The sequence below is a fragment of the Mus caroli genome, unplaced genomic scaffold (genome assembly GCF_978045245.1).
Source record: "Mus caroli unplaced genomic scaffold, Mus_caroli_1 scaffold_19, whole genome shotgun sequence".
NCBI lineage: Eukaryota > Metazoa > Chordata > Mammalia > Rodentia > Muridae > Mus > Mus caroli.
This window is the reverse complement of record NW_028227274.1, coordinates 19,406,474-19,427,085: the sequence shown is the minus strand read 5'-3', so window position 1 is coordinate 19,427,085 and position 20,612 is coordinate 19,406,474. Positions and strand designations below refer to the sequence as shown.

Here is a 20,612-nt window from a genome sequence, read left to right as displayed (position 1 = left end):
AAACTCAAATTACCAGAATTATGTCTGCACAATTATCTCTGGTGTAGCCCACTATCTGTGACTCAGGCTCCAGTTTTGGAATAGAAGCTCCATATATGGCTGCTCAAATTTCCTTCTCTCTCTATTCCCCATCATCTGCACCACCATTACTGTGAGGCACTTGTTGCTAGACACCAACCTTATCCTGGCCATAATTGTGGCCAGGGTGAGGACAAGTTCAGACTTCAGCATCCTAGTTTCTTGGCAACAGTGTCCCGAATGGATCAGAGTATAAACACATGACTCACTTGAGAATACTTAAAACCCTAGGGCAACTGGAATTATATGAGAGAAAGTTAGCTTCTTTTGAAGACCAAGGCTCTCTAACATAAAACTCGAAATGTCAGCAACCAAACTTTCTAACACATTCACAATACCAAGATGCAGAATGAATGAAATAACTGAGGAAGGAGTGTGAGACTGCTTCCCAGAGAATTCTGACAACACTCATTTCCCCTTTATGTCATTCATGGAAAAAAAAAGGGGGCATGTCCTATTATGTTTTCTTCCAGTGTGTGTGTGTGTGTGTGTGTGTGTGTGTGTGTGTGTAGGCTTGGGAAGTGTTAAGGGTGTAGAAGATGTGGGTGTGTTTAGGGCTGTGTGTTTGTAGGTGCTGAGGTCAGGGATTAAAGGCATCCTCTAGGACTCTCCACCTTATATTTTGAGACAGGGTCTCTCACTGAACCTGCATTTCATCCTAATAGGGTAGACTGGTTGGCCAGTGAGCCTTGGAATCCTCTTGTTTCCACATCCTCAGATTTAAGGTTATAAATACAAGCCCATTATTTCTCATTTAAAAGGTTATTTTTAGTTATATGTGTATGCAAGTGACTAAATGTAGGCTTGAGCTGTATGCAGTACTGTTGGAGGCCAGAAGACTAAAGTGGATTCCCTAGAGCTAGAAATGTAGGTGAGTATTAGGGGCCTGATATGCATACTGGAAACTGAACTCTGGTTCTATGGAAGAACGGGAAGGCATCTCTCCAGCTCCTATTCCTCATTGTTTAAATGGGTGTTAGGGATTTGAATGTCATTCCTCATGATTCTCAGCAAGCACTCTACCAAATAAGCCTCTCTCCAGCTCCCATTATCGCTTCTAGAAATGCTGCCTTTATGATTCTTTGAAACCCTGGGTTTCTTTTTCCCACAACCATAGAAGAAATCCTTTCTATTAGTATAATCAGGATTATATCTTTTTATTCTATTTTTTGAACATGCAAATCTGACTGTGGACCTCGCTCATGGTTAAGACTCTTCCTTTCAGCTTGCATTCCAATGGTCATTCTTGACCATTGGAATTTACATTGTGTGTTTGTTCCTGTTTTTACTCAACATGCTATGGAGAGTAGATAACTTTTAGAATATTTTACATACATTTTGTTTGAATCATGACCTTCAATATGTTTTAAATCTTAGCTCTCATTATGGTGTGAAAATACAGAGAAAAGAGAAGTTCTACCAAGAACTGTGAAGGATGCAAGATTTCCAACTTTCTGGCAGACTAACAAGCTGTCTTATTTTAACGAAGAAAGCCTGAAGGTTCCAGGCAGGAGACTTTTGAAAAATTGTCAGGTGAAGTACAATAGATCATTTTGTTGCTTTTAATTTATACTTTTGCATTAGAACTGGTTCTATAATTAATATTTACTTCCCATTTCAATTTCTGGGACATTCTGAGCAGGTTCTTACTTTGGAGTAAATGAATCTTCATTAAGTGTGTATAGAAAATTTTTCCGTGCAAATGACATAGTCCAGAATTCATTATGGTTAGATGACACTTCCTCCAGGAGGACTTCCGAGAGCATCTTCAAATACACATATATAGTAAAAATTCTGGAATTTTTCTTTCTCAAAAAAAAAAAAAAAACAGACTATTATAAGGGCATGTTTTCATTTGAATCCCAGGTATGGGGAATGGGGCTATTTCAGATTGTCTTCAGCAGCTGATTGTGATTTACCTCATGCTCTAGCAGAAGTGTGGTTTTGCCAGCTGTAGATAGTTTCTGCTATTGTATGACACTTGAAATTCTGGGAACTCTTCAGGGGGTATATAAATGTTAGTATCCAATATGCAGGTTTGGAAATTGTTGGTTGTTCAGGGGGATTGGTTGAGGTTTGTTAGTAGTCATTCTCAAAGAAGAAACAAAAGAAAAATTAGATTCAAAATTAGACTCTCTCTCTCCCTATCCCCTTTCCCCCCTCTATCTTCTTTCTCTCCTAGCTAGTGTTATGGGAGTGGAACTAATAGGATAAAGGGTGGGAAAACAAAGAGTCCACAAAGTAGCAAAGACCACATTTATGCACATACATAAATATTTATGTATATAATATATATGTATATATATCATACATGTTCACATATGATCATTAGACACATATGTGATCATATTATTGTGATTTATTAGCTTATTTTTTTAATGATTGGTATATAGCTGAGGGTGACCTTAAACTTTTACTTATTTGCCTTCATGTTCCAAGCGCTAAGTTTATAGATGTGTGCCATCACACCTAATTATGTAATACTACTTGAACCCAGAGCTTTGTGGGCACTAGAACAGCACTCTACCAACTGAACTACATTTTCATGCCAAGCCCATGTGATGCATCTTTCTACATGGATCATTTAGAGTGTATTCCTTCATTTCTTCTAGTATCATAATTTTATAGTACTCAATGGTTTTTCTTTTTCATTTATGACTCTATAATAAGTACTTCATTTTCAAATAATTATGGATTCACAGAAGATTGCACAAGAATACAAAAATTGTGTTCTTTTGCCAATGACTACCTCAATGTCTTCTTTTTAAAAATTAGATATTTTCTTTATTTGCATTTCAAATTTTATTCCCTTTCCTCATTTCCCCTCCAAAAACACTCATATTCCCCTTGCCCTCCCCTTACTCACTACCCCTTGCTCACTAACCCACCCATTCCTGCTTCCTTCTCCTGGAATTCCCTTACACCGGGGCATTGAGCATCACAAGACCAAGGACCTCTTCTCTCATTGATGTCCCACAAGGCCATCCTCTGCTACATATAGGGCTGAAGCCTTGAGTCCATCCTTGTGTACTCTTTGGTTGATGGTTTAGTCCCTGGGACCTCTGGCTGTACTGGTTGGTTCATATCGTTGTTCCTCCTATGGGGCAGCAAACCCCTTCAGTTCCTTGGGTCCTTTCTCTAGTTCCTCCATTGGAGACCAATAATGGCTGTCCAGTCCAATGGTTGGCTGTGAGAATCCACTTCTTTATTTGCCAGGCATTGGCAGAGTCTCTCAAGAGACAGCTATATCAGGCTCCTGTCATCAAACACTTGTTGGCATCCACGATAGTGTCTGGGTTTGGTAACTGTAGATGGGATAGATCCCCAGGAGGATGGCCTTTCCTTCAGGTTCTGCTCCAAACTTTGTCTCTATATCTCCTTCCATGGGTATTTTGATCCCCTTTCCAAAAAGAACCAAAGTATCCACACTTTGGTCTTCCTTCTTTTTGAGCTTCACGTCATTTGTGAATTATATCTTGGGTATTCTGAACTTATGTGTTAATATCCACTTGTCAATGAGTGCATACCATGTGTGTTCTTTTGTGATTGGGTTAACTCATTCAGGATGATAATTTGTAGTTCCATCCATTTGCCTAATAACTTAATGAATTCATCATTTTAATAGCTGAGTAGTGCTCCATTGTGTAAATGTACCACATTTTCTGTATCCATTCCTCTGTAGAAGGACACCTGGATTCTTTCCAGCTTCTGGCTATTATAAATAAGGTTTCTATGAATATAATGGAACATGCGTCCTTGTTACATGTTGGAGCATCTTCTGGGTATATGCCCAGGAGTGGTATTGCTGGGTCTCCAGGTAGTACTATGTCCAATTTTCTGAGGAACCACCAAACTGATTTCAAGAGTGGTTGTACCAGCTTGCAATCCCACCAGCAATGGAGGAGTGTTCCTCATTCTCCACATTGTTGCCAGCATCTGGTGTCACCTCAGTTTTTGATCTTAGTCACTCTGACTGGTGTGAGGTGGAATCTCAGGGTTGTTTTTAATTTGCATTTCTCTGAAACTAAGGATGTTGAACGTTTCTTTAGGTGCTTCTCAGGCATTTGAAATTCCTTGGATGAGAATTCTTTTTAGCTCTGTGCCCCAATGTTTAATAGAGTTATTTGATTCTCTGGAGTCTAACTTCTTGTGTTCTTTGTATATATTAGGTATTAGCTCTCTATCAGATGTAGGGTTGGTAAAGACCTTTTCACAATCTGTTGGTAGCCATTATGTTCTATTGACAGTGTCATTTGTCTTACAGAAATTTTGCAATTTTATGAAGTCCCATTTGTTAATTTTTCTCAATGTCTTCTTAACATAATAACTTTAGCATAGCAGTAGCACTGCAGAATCCATATTGATAGAAACAAGATAGCATTTCATATTTACTGGTAATATTCATAGACATTATGTGTATGTTTGTGTACACATTAATGATGTGAAGCTCTGTGTAATCCCCAACACAGACAACATCCTTGACAGTATGATCCATTCCTTCATATAAACTATTACTCATCTCTAGTCTGGGCTATCATTAATTTGTTATTTGTTACAAATTTTATTAATTAATTCAGCCTCTTAATTTGGTTCATACAAATATTTGCCTACATAATAGCTTAAATAATCTGTTCCACCCAGTTCCTTTTCTTTTCCTGGATTGTATTTCATAATGTCAGTCTAGTCTCTAGAGGATAGTTCAGATAAGCAGGTTTTGACTGCTATATGTGTGAGTAAAAGTCTGTTCTCTCTTGAGTAAATGTTCAAGAGCACAATTTTCAATTCAGTTTGGCAAGTTCTTTGCTACTAATATTAATAAGAACTTCAAAACTATTTTCCAGAATAGCTATACTATTTCATAATCTGACAACAAAGACTAGTGACCCAGTTTCTCTACATCTCAGCTAGAAGCTGGAGTTTTATTTTAGTAACTCTGATGGGCATATTTGGTTTTTGTTTCCACTTTGTTTTTCTATTAGTAAGATGTGTCAAGCTTCCACTATTATCTTTCTGATTCTTTACTTATATATGAGATATATAAATACAATTTGCTGAATCCATTTAGTGTTGCATGTATGAGTACTTGTTTAGGGCTGACCACTGGGATTGTATACCTGTTTGACAGGTGATCCAATTCCTTATAATTTAACATAATTTTCTATTAATTTTATAGACTTGTAATATATTCAATAATAGTAGAATTTCATTCTTACACTGCCAGTTTTTTAAACTGCTGACTAGTGAGATACAGACCAAATTTAATTCATAGTATTAAAACACTTTTATTTTTAATTAGGTTTTAAAATACTGTAAAAAATCATGCCAGAAAACGAGAAAGATCCAGCTCAACCTACTACCAATGAGGACGCACTTGATACAGGTAACTTCCTCCGGACTGCCTTTTCTTTACAAACAGAACCTGGTGACTCATAGAAGAGGGCAATTGCACAGACAGTTGGGAATTTACAAAACCAAAACTTGCAGTGGTAAGGAAAGGGAAATGACACAGACAAGAACATTGGCTCATGATTTCCTATTGTCTGAATTTTTCTTCTCTCTTTTGTGTTGTGACACTTACTACTTTGTAACACAATACAAGCAGTGCCATAGTATGCTTGAGTCAGCTCTTCCAGGCTCCTGTCCATCAACTATCTATACCTCTCCCCAGAAGCTTGAGAGAGGCCATGGTGGTATTTCCTACTAGCAGACAGCAGTTAAGTGGTTAAGTGAATATTTTGAAGTCCTTAACATTTTGTTAAATGTTTTTTAGCATTATCCATCAATTTGCATTATTTGACTTGCATGGCCACCAAAATAATATCAATACCATTGATTTTTGGAGGGAATGAAATTGTTGATGGACATGTTCTAGGAAGAGCTGACTCAAACATCCATCCTGATGACATCATATCATTCCTAAACTCTCTGTTTTCTGTGTACACCATTCAACCATTGCCTAGAACATCAAACTCCTTTAAGCAAGGTTTTGAGATGTCTCTGCTTTGCTAAGCCTTAGGAACTTACCATGCCTCAATCCTCACTCTTGTACATTTCACCCAAAACATTAACTTTTTAGGTGTAAAGCCATGTTTCACAATGTCATATCAAACATAATTATGCACTAAACTCTTAAAAAGGCCTATCATTATTTGTGGTGATCACAAGAACATAGTATAAGGCAGTTTGGGCACTGTACTCAACACAATATTTTTATTAACAACCCAAGTAAATCTTTCTCTCATGTTCTGTCAGTCACAATGAAACTGCTGTGGTCAAATCAAAATACTAATTATACAACAAAAAATGCAACAGATTGGATAATTATTCCCTGTCCCCAGTTGAATTAAACAACAGATGAAATTATCAAACTTTGGCAAATTGTTGTAGATATGTTATTTTGTATATGCTAACAGTATTTTCATATGACTCTTATTTATGAATTATTTGGACAATAATTTATAATACAATTAATTCTAACTTTATAATCAAAGTATGTTTTTACAAGACAGAACATTTTAAAATTCAGGGCTATAGTTTTACCAAATACAAAATGGTATTTCACAGTACAATCAAAGCTATGTTAATTAAAATATGGACATGAATTTCTATTTATTATGTTTTATATGTTCATTCTACAGAATGGAAATATGTATGAGGTATGTTCACACTATAGCTTGCATCTAGGATGTTCTTACCTTAGTGCTATTAGAAGATATAGACACTTTTAAGCCATTGAACTGAGAGTATACCTATAGCAGAGCTTGCTCAGTGTGTGGAAGGCCTTCAGTTTGGCCTCCAGCCCTGCAAGTAAAAAGAGAAAGAAAGAAAACCAAAATGATACAATGAATGGGGTCAATGGAACTTTTCCAGTTGATTTCTATCAAGTAGGCTTTGTTATCATGATAATGGTTTTCAGGAAATCATACCCTGTGAGTAGGCCATGGCCATGGTTTTTGTTTTGTTTTGTTCTGTTTGATTTTTATGACTACAACTCTATCAGTCAAAAATAGTCTGCTATAAGCTTTCCAGATAAGAAGACTCCTGCTGACATAGCTCTACTCTTCTAGAGAGTATGTTCTCAAAGTATGTGTGAGATGTGTATTGCCAAGATTCACTCTGCTCTCCACTTCCAGAATATAGACTTTTTAGACCTACTGTAATCAGTTAGATGCAATTGGATGCCGAGTCATTCTTTGATGCTTTGAAATATTTTGGTTATGATGTATTATATCTGTGTAATAGATTATGTGCCTGAGTGCCAGTCTACATCCTTCTAATTCTTGTCTCTAACATCCCGATAATATGAAGCACATTTATTTACCTTTTAATTGGTAGTTCCTTTTTTGTTTACCTTTCCTCCCTCAAACTTGACTCTTATCTTATTGGACCATTTTAATCAACACAATAACTTTATTTTATATAGTATTTCAGTAATTTTATTTTACATATTTCTTTTATATACTACTATAAAAATTACCAACTCTATGTTCTCATATATTAAAATAATATTCCACATATTTAATTTTTGAGTATATATCCTCTCATCACTCCTTTTTAAACTTACTGAATCATTTTATATTCTCTATAAAACATATGGTTAAATTTTATTTGATTATTCAGAGAGAATTCACTGCCTGTGATATGAGTGCAGTTATAATTATAAAACAGTTTACTGTATTCTAGCTTTTGTTATTTTTATATTTAAATACACATGCATATACATATATAGCAACAGTTATTTTCTGTCATTACTAGTATTGTTGAGAGCTTGCCATTATATTAATTGCTCATATAGTAGTGGATTTCTTTGCTCTTAGAAACTGTCAGTTTGATCCACATTATTAGCAATGCTGACATTAGCCTGGAAGCTCTTCTTGCCTTTCCCTTACATCTATTTAGCACCTAATAGAGGAATGGACATTTTATTACAACCTCAGACTTACAAGGTATACCTGCTACGCATATGTTTTCCGCATTTGTGATTAACACCACATTTTTACAGTAGTGCAGCTGGAATGTGCCTGTCAGAGCACAACGATGTAAGTCCGTTATCCTGTTGAACATTCACACGATGTACAATTAGTTCAAAAGTTAACATATTCAAAACTAACTTGACACTATTTGTGCTGAAATCTCTAGTGATTTTTGACTCGCTGTATGATAACTATTTCCCATTGCCCTCAAAGGGAGAAATGACAGAAATACTCTTTCATTGTTCTGAAAAGTTCATAGGATTTGTAGATTCCTACAGACTCAGTTGGCAGTTTGGCTGTACATATTTATTGGTTCAGTATGATGGCGAACATTTTTCTCTTTTAATTTTATTTTTTGAGAATTTCATAAACACTGTGTGTTGAAAGATAATGATGGATCTTAGCTGTCAGCTTCATTGTTTGAAGAGTTCCTGAGAGATAAGTAAAGCCTATCTCTGAGTGTTTCTTAGGGCATTTCCTGAGAGATTTACTAAAAAGAAAAGAAGACCATCACTCAATATGAGCAGCACAATCTCCTAATCTAGGAACCTACATGGAGGTAAAGGAAAAAGGGGAGACGGTCATTACAGCAGGTCAATTCTTCTTTACTTCCTGGCCATCTTTCTCAGAACTACTCTGCCACAGCACTCCTGCCCTCTCAGTATAGACCATGATGATGAATCTCAGCTGTCCTCACCTTTAGCCTAGATTTCCTTTTTCTTCAGTGTAACTACTCTCCACTTTTACTATTGGTACATGGCACTATAGTTAGCACATAAAACTAATACATAATTTTATCTTGTGTCCCATAGGTAAAACATGTCTTCAAATAAAGGAGCTCAAAGACAAAGCGAGGGCATTAATGCTTGCAGGTATCACAAATGCATGCAATTCCCATCGTTAGCATTTTGACATTTATTTGTTGTCTTTAACAAATCGTAAATGAAGACAGTTGTGTTTATAATGTTTGATAAGTGAGTGTGTCAATTCTTTAAAAAATCATTTTTACTTATAGTGCATGATATATATAATTTATATTTTTCTTTGCTGTATTATTTAATGTGCACTTGCAGAATAGGTGGATATATCAATATGAGTGTTCTTCAAAAATGAATAGAATTAAATATCATATAGTGGGAAATACTTTACATAAGTGATGGCTTAAAATCTTTCCATTTCTATATATTTTTCAATTTCCCCTTATAACACAAAATATATTAATTTTACTAATATAAAGTGTTACTATAATAATCATTATTACTAAAATTTCCTTCCTCCACCTTCTACCTTTCTTCACCTACTTCCATGCTCCATTTCTGAAGGGCATGGATTCTGATATGAAATGTGAAATAGCTGATGGTAGTCCATCTTTGTCTAGGGCTTGCGATTCACATACCCCAGCTTTCCCAAGTGCTCTGATTATACTTGTGTACCATATCTGGCTTAGATTTACCTTTATTTGAATTTCCTAGCACTGAAATCATAAAATTCCCACAGTATTGTCTATTGTTTCCTTTCTTCAATATAGTTTCCAGATTTACTAATTCTGAGATAAATCACTAGTTCTTTTTCAATGCTTAGTATTATACCATGGAAAGTAGAGTTTTCTTTGCTATTTGTTTTTCTTAGAATTAGTGTATTTTCTATCTTACATTCTGCGAATAAATAGCATTGTCCTGAGATGACAATCTAACTCTCATAAATAAAAACTTGAGATGTAGTTGCTTATATTGTAGATCAATTTAAATTTGTAATGTGCTTTCAAACAAGCAACATATTATCTTTAAGAATTTTTAAATTTTTGGAGATTCTAAAGTAACAAGTCAAGATTCCCTTTTTTACATTTTCTCTTTTCAAAGGTGATCCAATATAACAGTATCTTTGTGTAGAATATACATTTCCATTCAACAATATTTATTTATTTATTAATAATATATGTATTTCCATCAGAAAGATAACCCAAAGTACACTTGCTACTTTTGGTGAATGCTGTGGTTTGAACTGGATTCCTCATTACACAGTTGCTAATTAATTCTTTTTATCAACTTCCTGTTGTGATGAATGCATTCTATAGGGAGTTAAGCAAATTCTATAATACAGAAAAAACATCCAAGAAATTCCTACTGTGCCCCTTAGTATTTATAGTACTGTTGTTCTTTTCAAGGAGAGCAGCTTTACTATGTAGCTTCTTAGATTTTCTTTCATATTGAGTCAGTTGCTTCAAACTATATATGAATTATATGCATATTTCAGCACACTGAAATGTTTGCTCTTTGTTTTCTAAAGAAAATGCCAGAATGCAAGGCTTGTCAGAATTCTTCTTTTCCAGACATGAGGATAAAAGGCTTTATGAAAGTAAATCAACAAATACAGAAGGTGAGGCCTGAATATGAGCCATTTAGAGAACGTTCTGTCTGAGGTTGTGGTCACTCAGTTGCTAATTCGTGATGTCAGCTATGTGATTTCACTAAGAAATAAATACTATGTATTCGTATTAACATAGAATGGGAGATGATTAATATGTAATATTTTAATATGTTATGCCATTCATGAGTAGCTAGTAATCATCATTGTTGGGAACTTTTTCTAACTACTGCCACTTTGGTTTTGAGTCCTGTTATCATATGGGGAAAGTAAGATCAAAGTCTCAGATCGAGGGGATCTGAGAACTTCCCAATGCCTGAGTAGCTTCCCTTGTAAGGAGACAGATGTTTTAGTCCAGACGTATCAAGGACAATTTCTCCATCTTGCTGGCAAGGTCAAACTAAGTTCGTGTTTGCACCCCTTTTTTCTGATTGGTGGAAACTGCCTTCCTTGACTCTTATATCAAAATATGGATAGACAGTCCTACATCCCACCCACTTCTCCTTGCTTTATGTTGTTGTTGTTGTTTTGCTTGTTTGTTTTGCCTTCAGTTTAGCTTCCAAGTTTATTCTGCAGTACTGACTGATAAGTAGTGGCTTGATTACAATAAATTGTCATCTGCATTGACCTGGTGTTTGAGTTATTATGTTGGATCTAAGCAGAATCTATGGCAATGATAGATCACACCACAGATTGTTTATGATTTGTTACATAATTTCAGAAATGAGTGAACTTTTAGTGTTGCAATAATGCTGGCACCTTTCCGGTTAATTGGAAAGAAGCTTTAAAAGTCTGCATAATCTAGAATTGAAATATTGTCTAGTAGTAAGATTCTGTACTTTAAAAGTGGTTTTAGTATTGTGTGTGGGAAGAGGTGAAAATAAGTAAGAGGATGAATATATTTCAGTGTTGATGTTGGAAAATTTCTCTGAGGATTTATAGCTTTATAAAAATGTGAATTTGTTACCATTGTGGTCTTTTTATTTCTTCCAGTCCAGTACAAAACTTGAATATAGTTTTATGATCTTGGTTTTGAGTTTATTGCATATAATAAGTTTTAGAACCATATTAGTTTTAGACAGAATTTCCAAATATACAGTACATGATTTATGAACCAATTAACTAAGAATACTTGGCCTATCCAACTTTTATTAATGTTCAAAGGTATTTAAGAAATGGCTTTTGCAAGAGCTTTAAAATCTTGCATGCTAAAAAAAAATGTGAGCATACACAATACTTTTACTCCTTGACAGAAGTGACAGCTAAAGAGATTATTAGCAGAATCTCCCATGGTAGCAGACAATAAATAAATACAACTAATGAAAAGGAACTCCCTGTTTTCCAGAAGGCCAATTTATTTAGTCTTTAGGCATTAAGATAAACATTAAAAGATAAGAAGAGCTTAGTGAAATATTAGTGGACACATGCCTATTAAAAGGAACAGAGCAGAATACAGGGGCAAAATCATTGTAAGTATAGAATAGGGTGAGTTCAAACATGAGAAGTTAGTTGGTTCAGATAAAGTAGCAAATTTCCAGGCCACAGTCAAAGAGTTAGAGTTTCAGGCTCAAGAATGTAAGCTTATTTCTGTTTCTTGTCTGATGTTACACGACCAAAGCCATTTCATGCCATGTTTGAGCAGATTACAATTTAATTATGGAATAAAATATGGAAACATTACTTATTATCACGATAAAGGCTTACAAAGTAATTGACCTAGGAAGAATCAATGAAAAGTTGAAAGGATTATTAAATGTGAAAGACATCTGATATATATCAAGAGGGAGGTATAGGATCCATAAAATCTATAAGGAATTTAAGACCTATTGTTGGACCAGTCCTTATAGGGACAGACTAGATAGACATAAGGAGTTGAATGACAAATAGGGAATTTGCCAGGCATGAACCTTTGCACTGAGGCTGAGGCTGGTGGATTGCTGTAAGTTTAAGTCCAGCTTGAGATACATAATGCAGCCCTTTCTCAAAAAGGTGTGTGTGGGGGGGGAGGGGTGAATTCAAAGGTGATTCAGTCATCTTAGATGTTGGCTATGAGTAGAAGGAAGAAAAGTAATTTTATAGATACACACTTTACAAATGAAGTTGGAGCCTTCATGTCTACTGCTAGCTGACTTTCCTGGTAAAATCCAGGCTGATGACAGGCAAAGAAAACCTGCAAAACTTTTTTCTTAGAAGATCATTAATCTCTATCAAATTCTTTTTTTTTCATTTTCTTTCTTTCTTTTTTTTTTATTACGTATTTTCCTCAATTACATTTCCAATGCTCTCCCAAAAGTCCCCCATACCCTCCCCCCCCACACTTCCCTACCCACCCATTCCCATTTTTGGCCCTGGCGTTCCCCTCTACTGGGGCATATAAAGTTTGTGTGACCAATGGGCCTCTCTTTCCAGTGATGGCCGACTAGGCCATCTTTTGATACATATGCAGCTATAGTCAAGAGCTCCGGGGTACTGGTCAGTTCAAATTCTTCTTTATGAAGAAATAAAAAAAAATACATTAGGGAAAGTTATTAGAGAGAATATTCCACCCCTTTTTACAATGAATTATTTAATATGGGGGAGGCTATTGATCAATACCACGACATGCATGAGAAGGTAGGACAACATGATGGGGTCAGATGCTTTCCTTCCTCTATGTGTGTCTCTAGAAGCAAACTCAGGTTATCAGGCTTAGTGGCAAGCACCTTTACCCGCTGAGCTGTCTTCTTACTGGTCCCACTTCAAGGAATGGTTGTCTATAATATTTTACAGTGTTGAGTGTATTTAAAAGGATAGAAAATGTACAAATACTTAATTCTGTCATTAGAATACATGTAGTGATTGGTTTTCAAAATCTTGTTTATCAATATAAAATTTAAATACTATAAAATCTGCTCCTTTTACACATCTAGGTTAATGACTTTTGACAAGTGTGTGTGTGTGTGTGTGTGTGTGTATTTAATGATCACTGCAAATAAAATTTAGTAATATTTTCATGTGGAAGGTAAATGGAGAAACAGATAAATGTGCAAGAGCTAAATGTGTCCTGTTTGTCTCTGAAAGAGGGAAGTAAGAGTATAAGTAGCTCAATTCAATGTCCAAAGAACGGCAATTCCCCATGGGGAAGAGATGAATCCTAACACATTTACTAAAGTCACAATTTGAAGAAGGGATGAAGCAGGCATGAGAATATTGTTGGTGCTGTTCATTTGTAAAAGGACACAAGTGACAATAAATTCATTTGTGAGGAAATGCTCTGGAGACATAGTCAGGCAAAGCTGCTGTGATTGCCTGAATGAAGACAAACTGGTTTTGAAACTTCAGATTTTAAAGAGCCTATAGGGACCAGGATAGGCCACAGTGAGACATTGTATGTGGAAGGAAATTGTATCCGAGTTCGTAGTTGGCTCCAGCTCTCGTAATATGGCAGTTAGTTCTATCATCTAGAACCATGTAGCCCAGTATGATAAAATTCTATGCAGATGTGGCTCTGCCATCAGCAAAGGATGTTTGAATTGTTCTCCATATATGAGACTTTATTCCCAATAGAGGATGGATGATCTGTCTACAATGAAGGCTTTATATTGTAGAGAAGCTATTTTTAAAGTCAAGAGCACTGTGTTTTCTTTCTTTTTTTTTTCAAATTTTTATTAGATATTTTCTTCATTTACATTTCAAATGCTATCCCAAAAGTCCCCTATACTCTTCCCCTGCCCTGCTCCTCTACCCACCCACTCCCACTTCTTGACCCTGGCGTTCCCCTGTACTGGGGCATATAAAGTTTGCAAGACCAAGGGACCTCTCTTCCCAATGATAACCAACTAGGCCATCTTCTGCTACATATGCAGATAGAGATATGAGCTCTGGGGGGTACTGGTTAGTTCATATTGTCGTTCCACCTATAGGGTTTGCAGACCCCTTAGCTCCTTGAGTATTTTCTCTAGCTCCTCCATTGGGGGCCCTGTGTTCCATCCTATAGATGACTGTGAGCCTCTGTTGGGAACAAAATAAAAAAGGGGGGGAGGCCCTGGGGCCCTAGGGAAGAACGGTAGGAAAAAGATGTCCACACCCGCCAGAGTTTCCCTATTCTCTGGTCAGTCAGGTGAGGGAGGGCTGCTATCTATCCTATCCACTCATCCCTTGGTGGGCATTCCTCTATCCCACTCTTAAGGGGGTGATCAAGGGGCATCCCTGCCTGCCCTCCCCCCAGAGTTACTTTGCTAAAGCCACCATGGTTGTGGGAGAGAGGGAAGACGGAAGAAGTTCCCAACACTGACCAGAGTGCACAGCGGAAGGAGCAGAGCAGAGACTCTATGGTTTTAGAACTTTATCATAGAAATACAGGGGAGAGAAAAAGCACCGGGGCAGCTAGGGCGCAGGGTCGGCTGACACTCGCCAGCTACCCACAACACCCACCACAGGATCTTAAGACTTCTGGTGAGTGGAACACAGCTTCTGCTCCAATCCAATTGCGCGGGACCTGAGACTGCATTAGTTAGGGAAGCAGAAACCTGCCTGAGTAGGGCCACAGGCCTCATCCGGCCAGATCAGCGCCAGGGTAGCTAGAGCGCAGGGTTGCCTGACACCCGCCAGCTACCCACGACCCCCGCCACAGGATTTTGGGACTGCTGGTGAGTGGAACACAGCTTCTGCTCCAATCTTTAAACAGTGACAACGATAACAACTAACCCCAGAGATTACCAGATGGCGAAAGGTAAACGTAATAATCTTACTAACAGAAACCAAGACCACTCACCATCATCAGAACCCAGCACCCCCACTTTGCCCAGTCCAGGGCACCCCAACACACTGGAAAAGCTAGACATGGATCTAAAAGCATATCTCATGATGATGGTAGAGGACATCAAGAAGGACTTTAATAACTCACTTAAAAAATTACAGGAGAACATGGCTAAAGAGTTACAAGTCCTTAAAGAAAAACAGGATAACACAATCAAACAGGTAGAAGTCCTTAAAGAAAAATAGGATAACACAATAAAACAGGTAGAAGTCCTTAAAGAAAAACAGGAAAACACATCCAAACAGATGATGGAAATGAACAAAACCATACTAGACCTAAAAAGGGAAGTAGACACAATAAAGAAAACCCAAAATGAGGCAACACTGGAGATAGAAACCCTAGGAAAGAAATCTGGAACCATAGATACGAGCATCAGCAACAGAATACAAGAGATGGAAGAGAGAATCTCAGGTGCAGAAGATTCCATAGAGAACATCGGCACAACAATCAAGGAAAATGTAAAATGCAAAAAGATCCTAACTCAAAACATCCAAGAAATACAGGACACAATGAGAAGACCAAACCTACGGATAATAGGAGTGGATGAGAATGAAGATTTTCAACTCAAAGGACCAGCAAACATCTTCAACAAAATTATAGAAGAAAACTTCCCAAATCTAAAGAAAGAGATGCCCATGAACATACAAGAAGCCTACAGAACTCCAAATAGATTGGACCAGAAAAGAAATACCTCCCGACACATAATAATCAGAACAACAAATGCTCTAAATAAAGATAGAATACTAAAAGCAGTAAGAGAAAAAGGCCAAGTAACATATAAAGGCAAGCCTATCAGAATTACACCAGATTTTTCACCAGAGACTATGAAAGCCAGAAGATCCTGGACGGATGTTATACAGACACTAAAAGAATACAAATTCCAGCCCAGGCTACTATACCCAGCCAAACTCTCAATTAACATAGATGGAGAAACCAAAGTATTCCACGACAAAACCAAATTCACACATTATCTCTCCACGAATCCAGCCCTTCAAAGGATAATAACAGAAAAAAACCAATACAAGGACAGGAACCACACCCTAGAAACAACAAGAAGGTAATCCCTCAACAAACCTAAAAGAAGACAGCCACAAGAACAGAATGCCAACTTTAACAACAAAAATAACAGGAAACAACAATTACTTTTCCTTAATATCTCTTAATATCAATGGACTCAACTCCCCGATAAAAAGACATAGACTAACAAACTGGCTACACAAACAAGACCCAACATTTTGCTGCTTACAGGAAACTCATTTCAGAGAAAAAGATAGACACTACCTCAGAATGAAAGGCTGGAAAACAATTTTCCAAGCAAATGGTATGAAGAAACAAGCTGGAGTAGCCATTCTAATATCTGATAAGATTGACTTCCAACCCAAAGTCATTAAAAAAGACAGGGAGGGACACTTAATACTCATCAAAGGTAAAATCCTCCAAGAGGAAATATCAATCCTGAATATCTATGCTCCAAATACAAAGGCAGCCACATTCATTAAAGAAACTTTAGTAAATCTCAAAGCACACATTGCACCTCATACAATAATAGTGGGAGACTTCAACACACCACTTTCACCAATGGACAGATCATGGAAACAGAAACTAAACAGGGACACAGAGAAACTAAGAGAAATTATGAATCAAATGGATCTGGCAGATATCTACAGAACATTCTATCCTAAAACAAAAGGATATACCTTCTTCTCAGCACCTCATGGCACCTTCTCCAAAATTGACCACATAATTGGTCACAAAACAGGCCTCAACAGATACAAAAATATTGAAATTGTCCCATGCATCCTATCAGATCACCATGGACTAAAGTTGATCTTCAATAACAAAATAAATAATAGAAAGCCAACCTTCACGTGGAAACTGAACAACACTCTTCTCAATGATACCTTGGTCAAGGAAGGAATAAAGAAAGAAATTAAGGACTTTTTAGAGTTCAATGAAAATGAAGCCACAACATACCCAAACTTATGGGATGCAATGAAAGCATTTCTAAGAGGAAAACTCATAGCTCTGAGTGCCTCCAAAAGGAAACTTGAGAGAGCACACATTAGCAGCTTGACAACACACCTAAAAGCACTAGAACAAAAGGAAGCAAATTCACCCAAGAGGAGTAGATGGCAGGAAATAATCAAACTAAGGGGTGAAATCAACCAAGTGGAAACAAGAAAAACTATTCAAAGAATCAACCAATCAAGGAGCTGGTTCTTTGAGAAAATCAACAAGATAGATAAACCCTTAGCCAGACTCACTAGAGGGCACAGGAAAAGCATCCTAATTAACAAAATCAGAAATGAAAAAGGAGACATAACAACAGATCCTGAAGATATCCAAAACACCATCAGATCCTTCTACCAAAGGCTATACTCAACAAAACTGGAGAACCTGGATGAAATGGAGAAGTTCCTAGACAGATACCAGGTACCAAAGTTGAATCAAGATCAGGTTAATGATCTAAACAGCCCTATATCCCCCAAAGAAATAGAAGCAGTCATTAATAGTCTCCCAACTAAAAAAAGCCCAGGACCAGATGGGTTTAGTGCAGAGTTCTATCAGACCTTCAAAGCAGATCTAATCCCAGTTCTTCACAAACTATTCCACAAAATAGAAACAGAAGCTACTCTACCCAACTCATTCTATGAAGCCACAATTACTCTGATACCTAAACCACAAAAAGACCCAACAAAGATAGAAAACTTCAGACCAATATCCCTTATGAATATTGATGCAAAAATCCTCAATAAAGTTCTTGCTAACCGAATCCAAGAACACATCAAAACAATCATCCATCCTGACCAAGTAGGTTTCATCCCAGGGATGCAGGGATGGTTCAATATACGGAAATCCATCAACGTAATCCACTATATAAACAAACTCAAAGACAAAAACCACATGGTCATCTCATTAGATGTGGAAAAAGCATTTGACAAGATCCAACACCCATTCATGATAAAAGTCTTGGAAAGATCAGGAATTCAAGGCCCATACCTCAACATGATAAAAGCAATCTACAGCAAACCAGTAGCCAACATCAAAGTAAATGGTGAGAAGCTTGAAGCAATCCCTCTAAAATCAGGGACTAGACAAGGCTGTCCACTTTCTCCATACCTATTCAACATTATACTTGAAGTCCTAGCCAGAGCAATTTGACAACAAAAGGAGATCAAAGGGATACAAATTGGAAAAGATGAAGTCAAAATATCACTTTTTGCAGATGATATGATAGTATATATAAGTTACCCTAAAAATTCCACCAGAGAAATCCTAAGCCTGATAAACAGCTTCGGTGAAATAGCTGGATATAAAATTAACTCAAACAAATCAATGGCCTTTCTCTACACAAAGAATAAACAGGCTGAGAAAGAAATTAGGGAAACAACACCCTTCTCAATAGTCACAAATAATATAAAATATCTTGGCGTGACTCTAACTAAGGAAATGAAAGATCTGTATAATAAAAACTTCAAGTCTCTGAAGAAAGAAATTATAGAAGATCTCAGAAGATGGAAAGATCTCCCATGCTCATGGATTGGCAGGATCAACATTGTAAAAATGGCTATCTTGCCAAAAGCAATCTACAGATTCAATGCAATCCCCATCAAAATTCCAACTAAATTCTTCAACAAATTAGAAAGTGCAATCTGCAAATTCATCTGGAATAACAAAAAACCTAGGATAGCAAAAACTCTTCTCAAGGATAAAAGAACCTCTGGTGGAATCACCATGCCGGACCTAAAGCTCTACTGCAGAGCAATTGTGATAAAAATTGCATGGTACTGGTATAGTGACAGACAAATAGACCAATGGAATAGAATTGAAGACCCAGAAATGAAGCCACACACCTATGGTCACTTGATCTTCTACAAGGGAGCTAAAAATATCCAGTGGAAGAAAGACAGCATTTTCAACAAATGGTGCTGGCACAACTGGTTGTTAACATGTAGAAGATTGCGAATCGATCCATTCCTATCTCCTTGTACTAAGGTCAAGTCTAAGTGGATCAAGGAACTTCAGATAAAACCAGAGACACTGAAACTTATAGAGGAGAAAGTGGGAAAAAGCCTTGAAGATATGGGCACAGGGGAAAAATTCCTGAATAGAACAGTAATGGCTTGTGCTGTAAGATCGAGAATTGACAAGTTTGACCTCATGAAACTACAAAGCTTCTGCAAGGCAAAAGACACCGTCAATAAGACAAAAAAACCGCCAACAGATTGGGAAAGGATCTTCACCTATCCTAAATCAGATAAGGGACTAATATCCAATATATATAAAGAACTCAAGAAGGTGGACTCCAGAAAGTCAAATAACCCCATTAAAAATTGGGGCTCAGAACTGAACAAAGAATTCTCACCTGAGGAATACCGAATGGCAGAGAAACACCTGAAAAAGTGTTCAACATCCTTAATCATCAGGGAAATGCAAATCAAAACAACCCTGAGATTCCACCTCACACCAGTCAGAATGGCTAAGATCAAAAATTCAGGTGACAGCAGATGCTGGCGAGGATGTGGAGAAAGAGGAACACTCCTCCATTGTTGGTGGGATTGCAAGCTTGTACAACCACTCTGGAAATCAGTCTGGCGGTTCCTCAGAAAATTGGACATAGTACTACCGGAGGATCCAGCAATACCTCTCCTGGGCATATATCCCGAAGATGTCCCAACCGGTAAAAAGGACACATGCTCCACTATGTTCATAGTAGCCCTATTTATAATAGCCAGAACCTGGAAAGAACCCAGATGTCCCTCAACAGAGGAATGGATACAGAAATTATGGTACATTTACACAATGGAGTACTACTCAGCTATTAAAAAGAATGAATTTATGAAATTCCTAGCCAAATGGATGGACCTGGAGGGTATCATCTTGAGTGAAGTAACACAATCACAAAAGAACTCACACAATATGTATTCACTGATAAGTGGATATTAGCCCAAAACTTAGGATACCCAAGATATAAGATACAATTTGCTAAACGCATGAAACTCAAGAAGAATGAAGACCAAAGTGTGGACACTGTGCACCTTCTTAGAATTTGGAACAAAACACACAGGGAAGGAGTTACAGAGACAAAGTTCGTAGCTGTGATGAAAGGATGGACCATTTAGAGACTGCCGTTTCCAGGGATCCATCCCATAATCAGCTTCTAAACACTGACACCATTGCATACACTAGCAAGATTTTGCTGAAAGGACCCAAATATAGCTGTCTCTTGTGAGACAATGCCGGGGCCTAGCAAACACAGGAGTGGATGTTCACAGTCAGCTATTGGATGTATCACAGGGCTCCCAATGGAGAAGCTAGAGAAAGTACCCAAGGAGCTAAAGGGATCTGCAACCCTATTGTTGGAACAACATGATGTACTAACCAGAACCCCGGAGCTC

At 37.2% G+C, this 20,612-nt stretch overlaps 1 protein-coding gene across 2 annotated transcripts in view; it reads left to right on the top strand.

Annotated features, from left to right (window-relative positions):
- Ccdc178 (coiled-coil domain containing 178) overlaps positions 1 to 20,612 on the top strand; it is a 384,989-nt gene that overhangs the window by 15,141 nt on the left and 349,236 nt on the right. For both annotated transcript variants that reach the window (XM_085833416.1, XM_085833415.1), the window contains exons 3-6: positions 1,456 to 1,611; positions 5,375 to 5,458; positions 8,864 to 8,923; positions 10,338 to 10,427. In XM_085833416.1, the coding sequence (XP_085689542.1) occupies positions 5,398 to 5,458; positions 8,864 to 8,923; positions 10,338 to 10,427 (211 nt within the window). In that variant the 5' untranslated portion in view covers positions 1,456 to 1,611; positions 5,375 to 5,397. The remainder of the gene's footprint in view (positions 1 to 1,455; positions 1,612 to 5,374; positions 5,459 to 8,863; positions 8,924 to 10,337; positions 10,428 to 20,612) is intronic.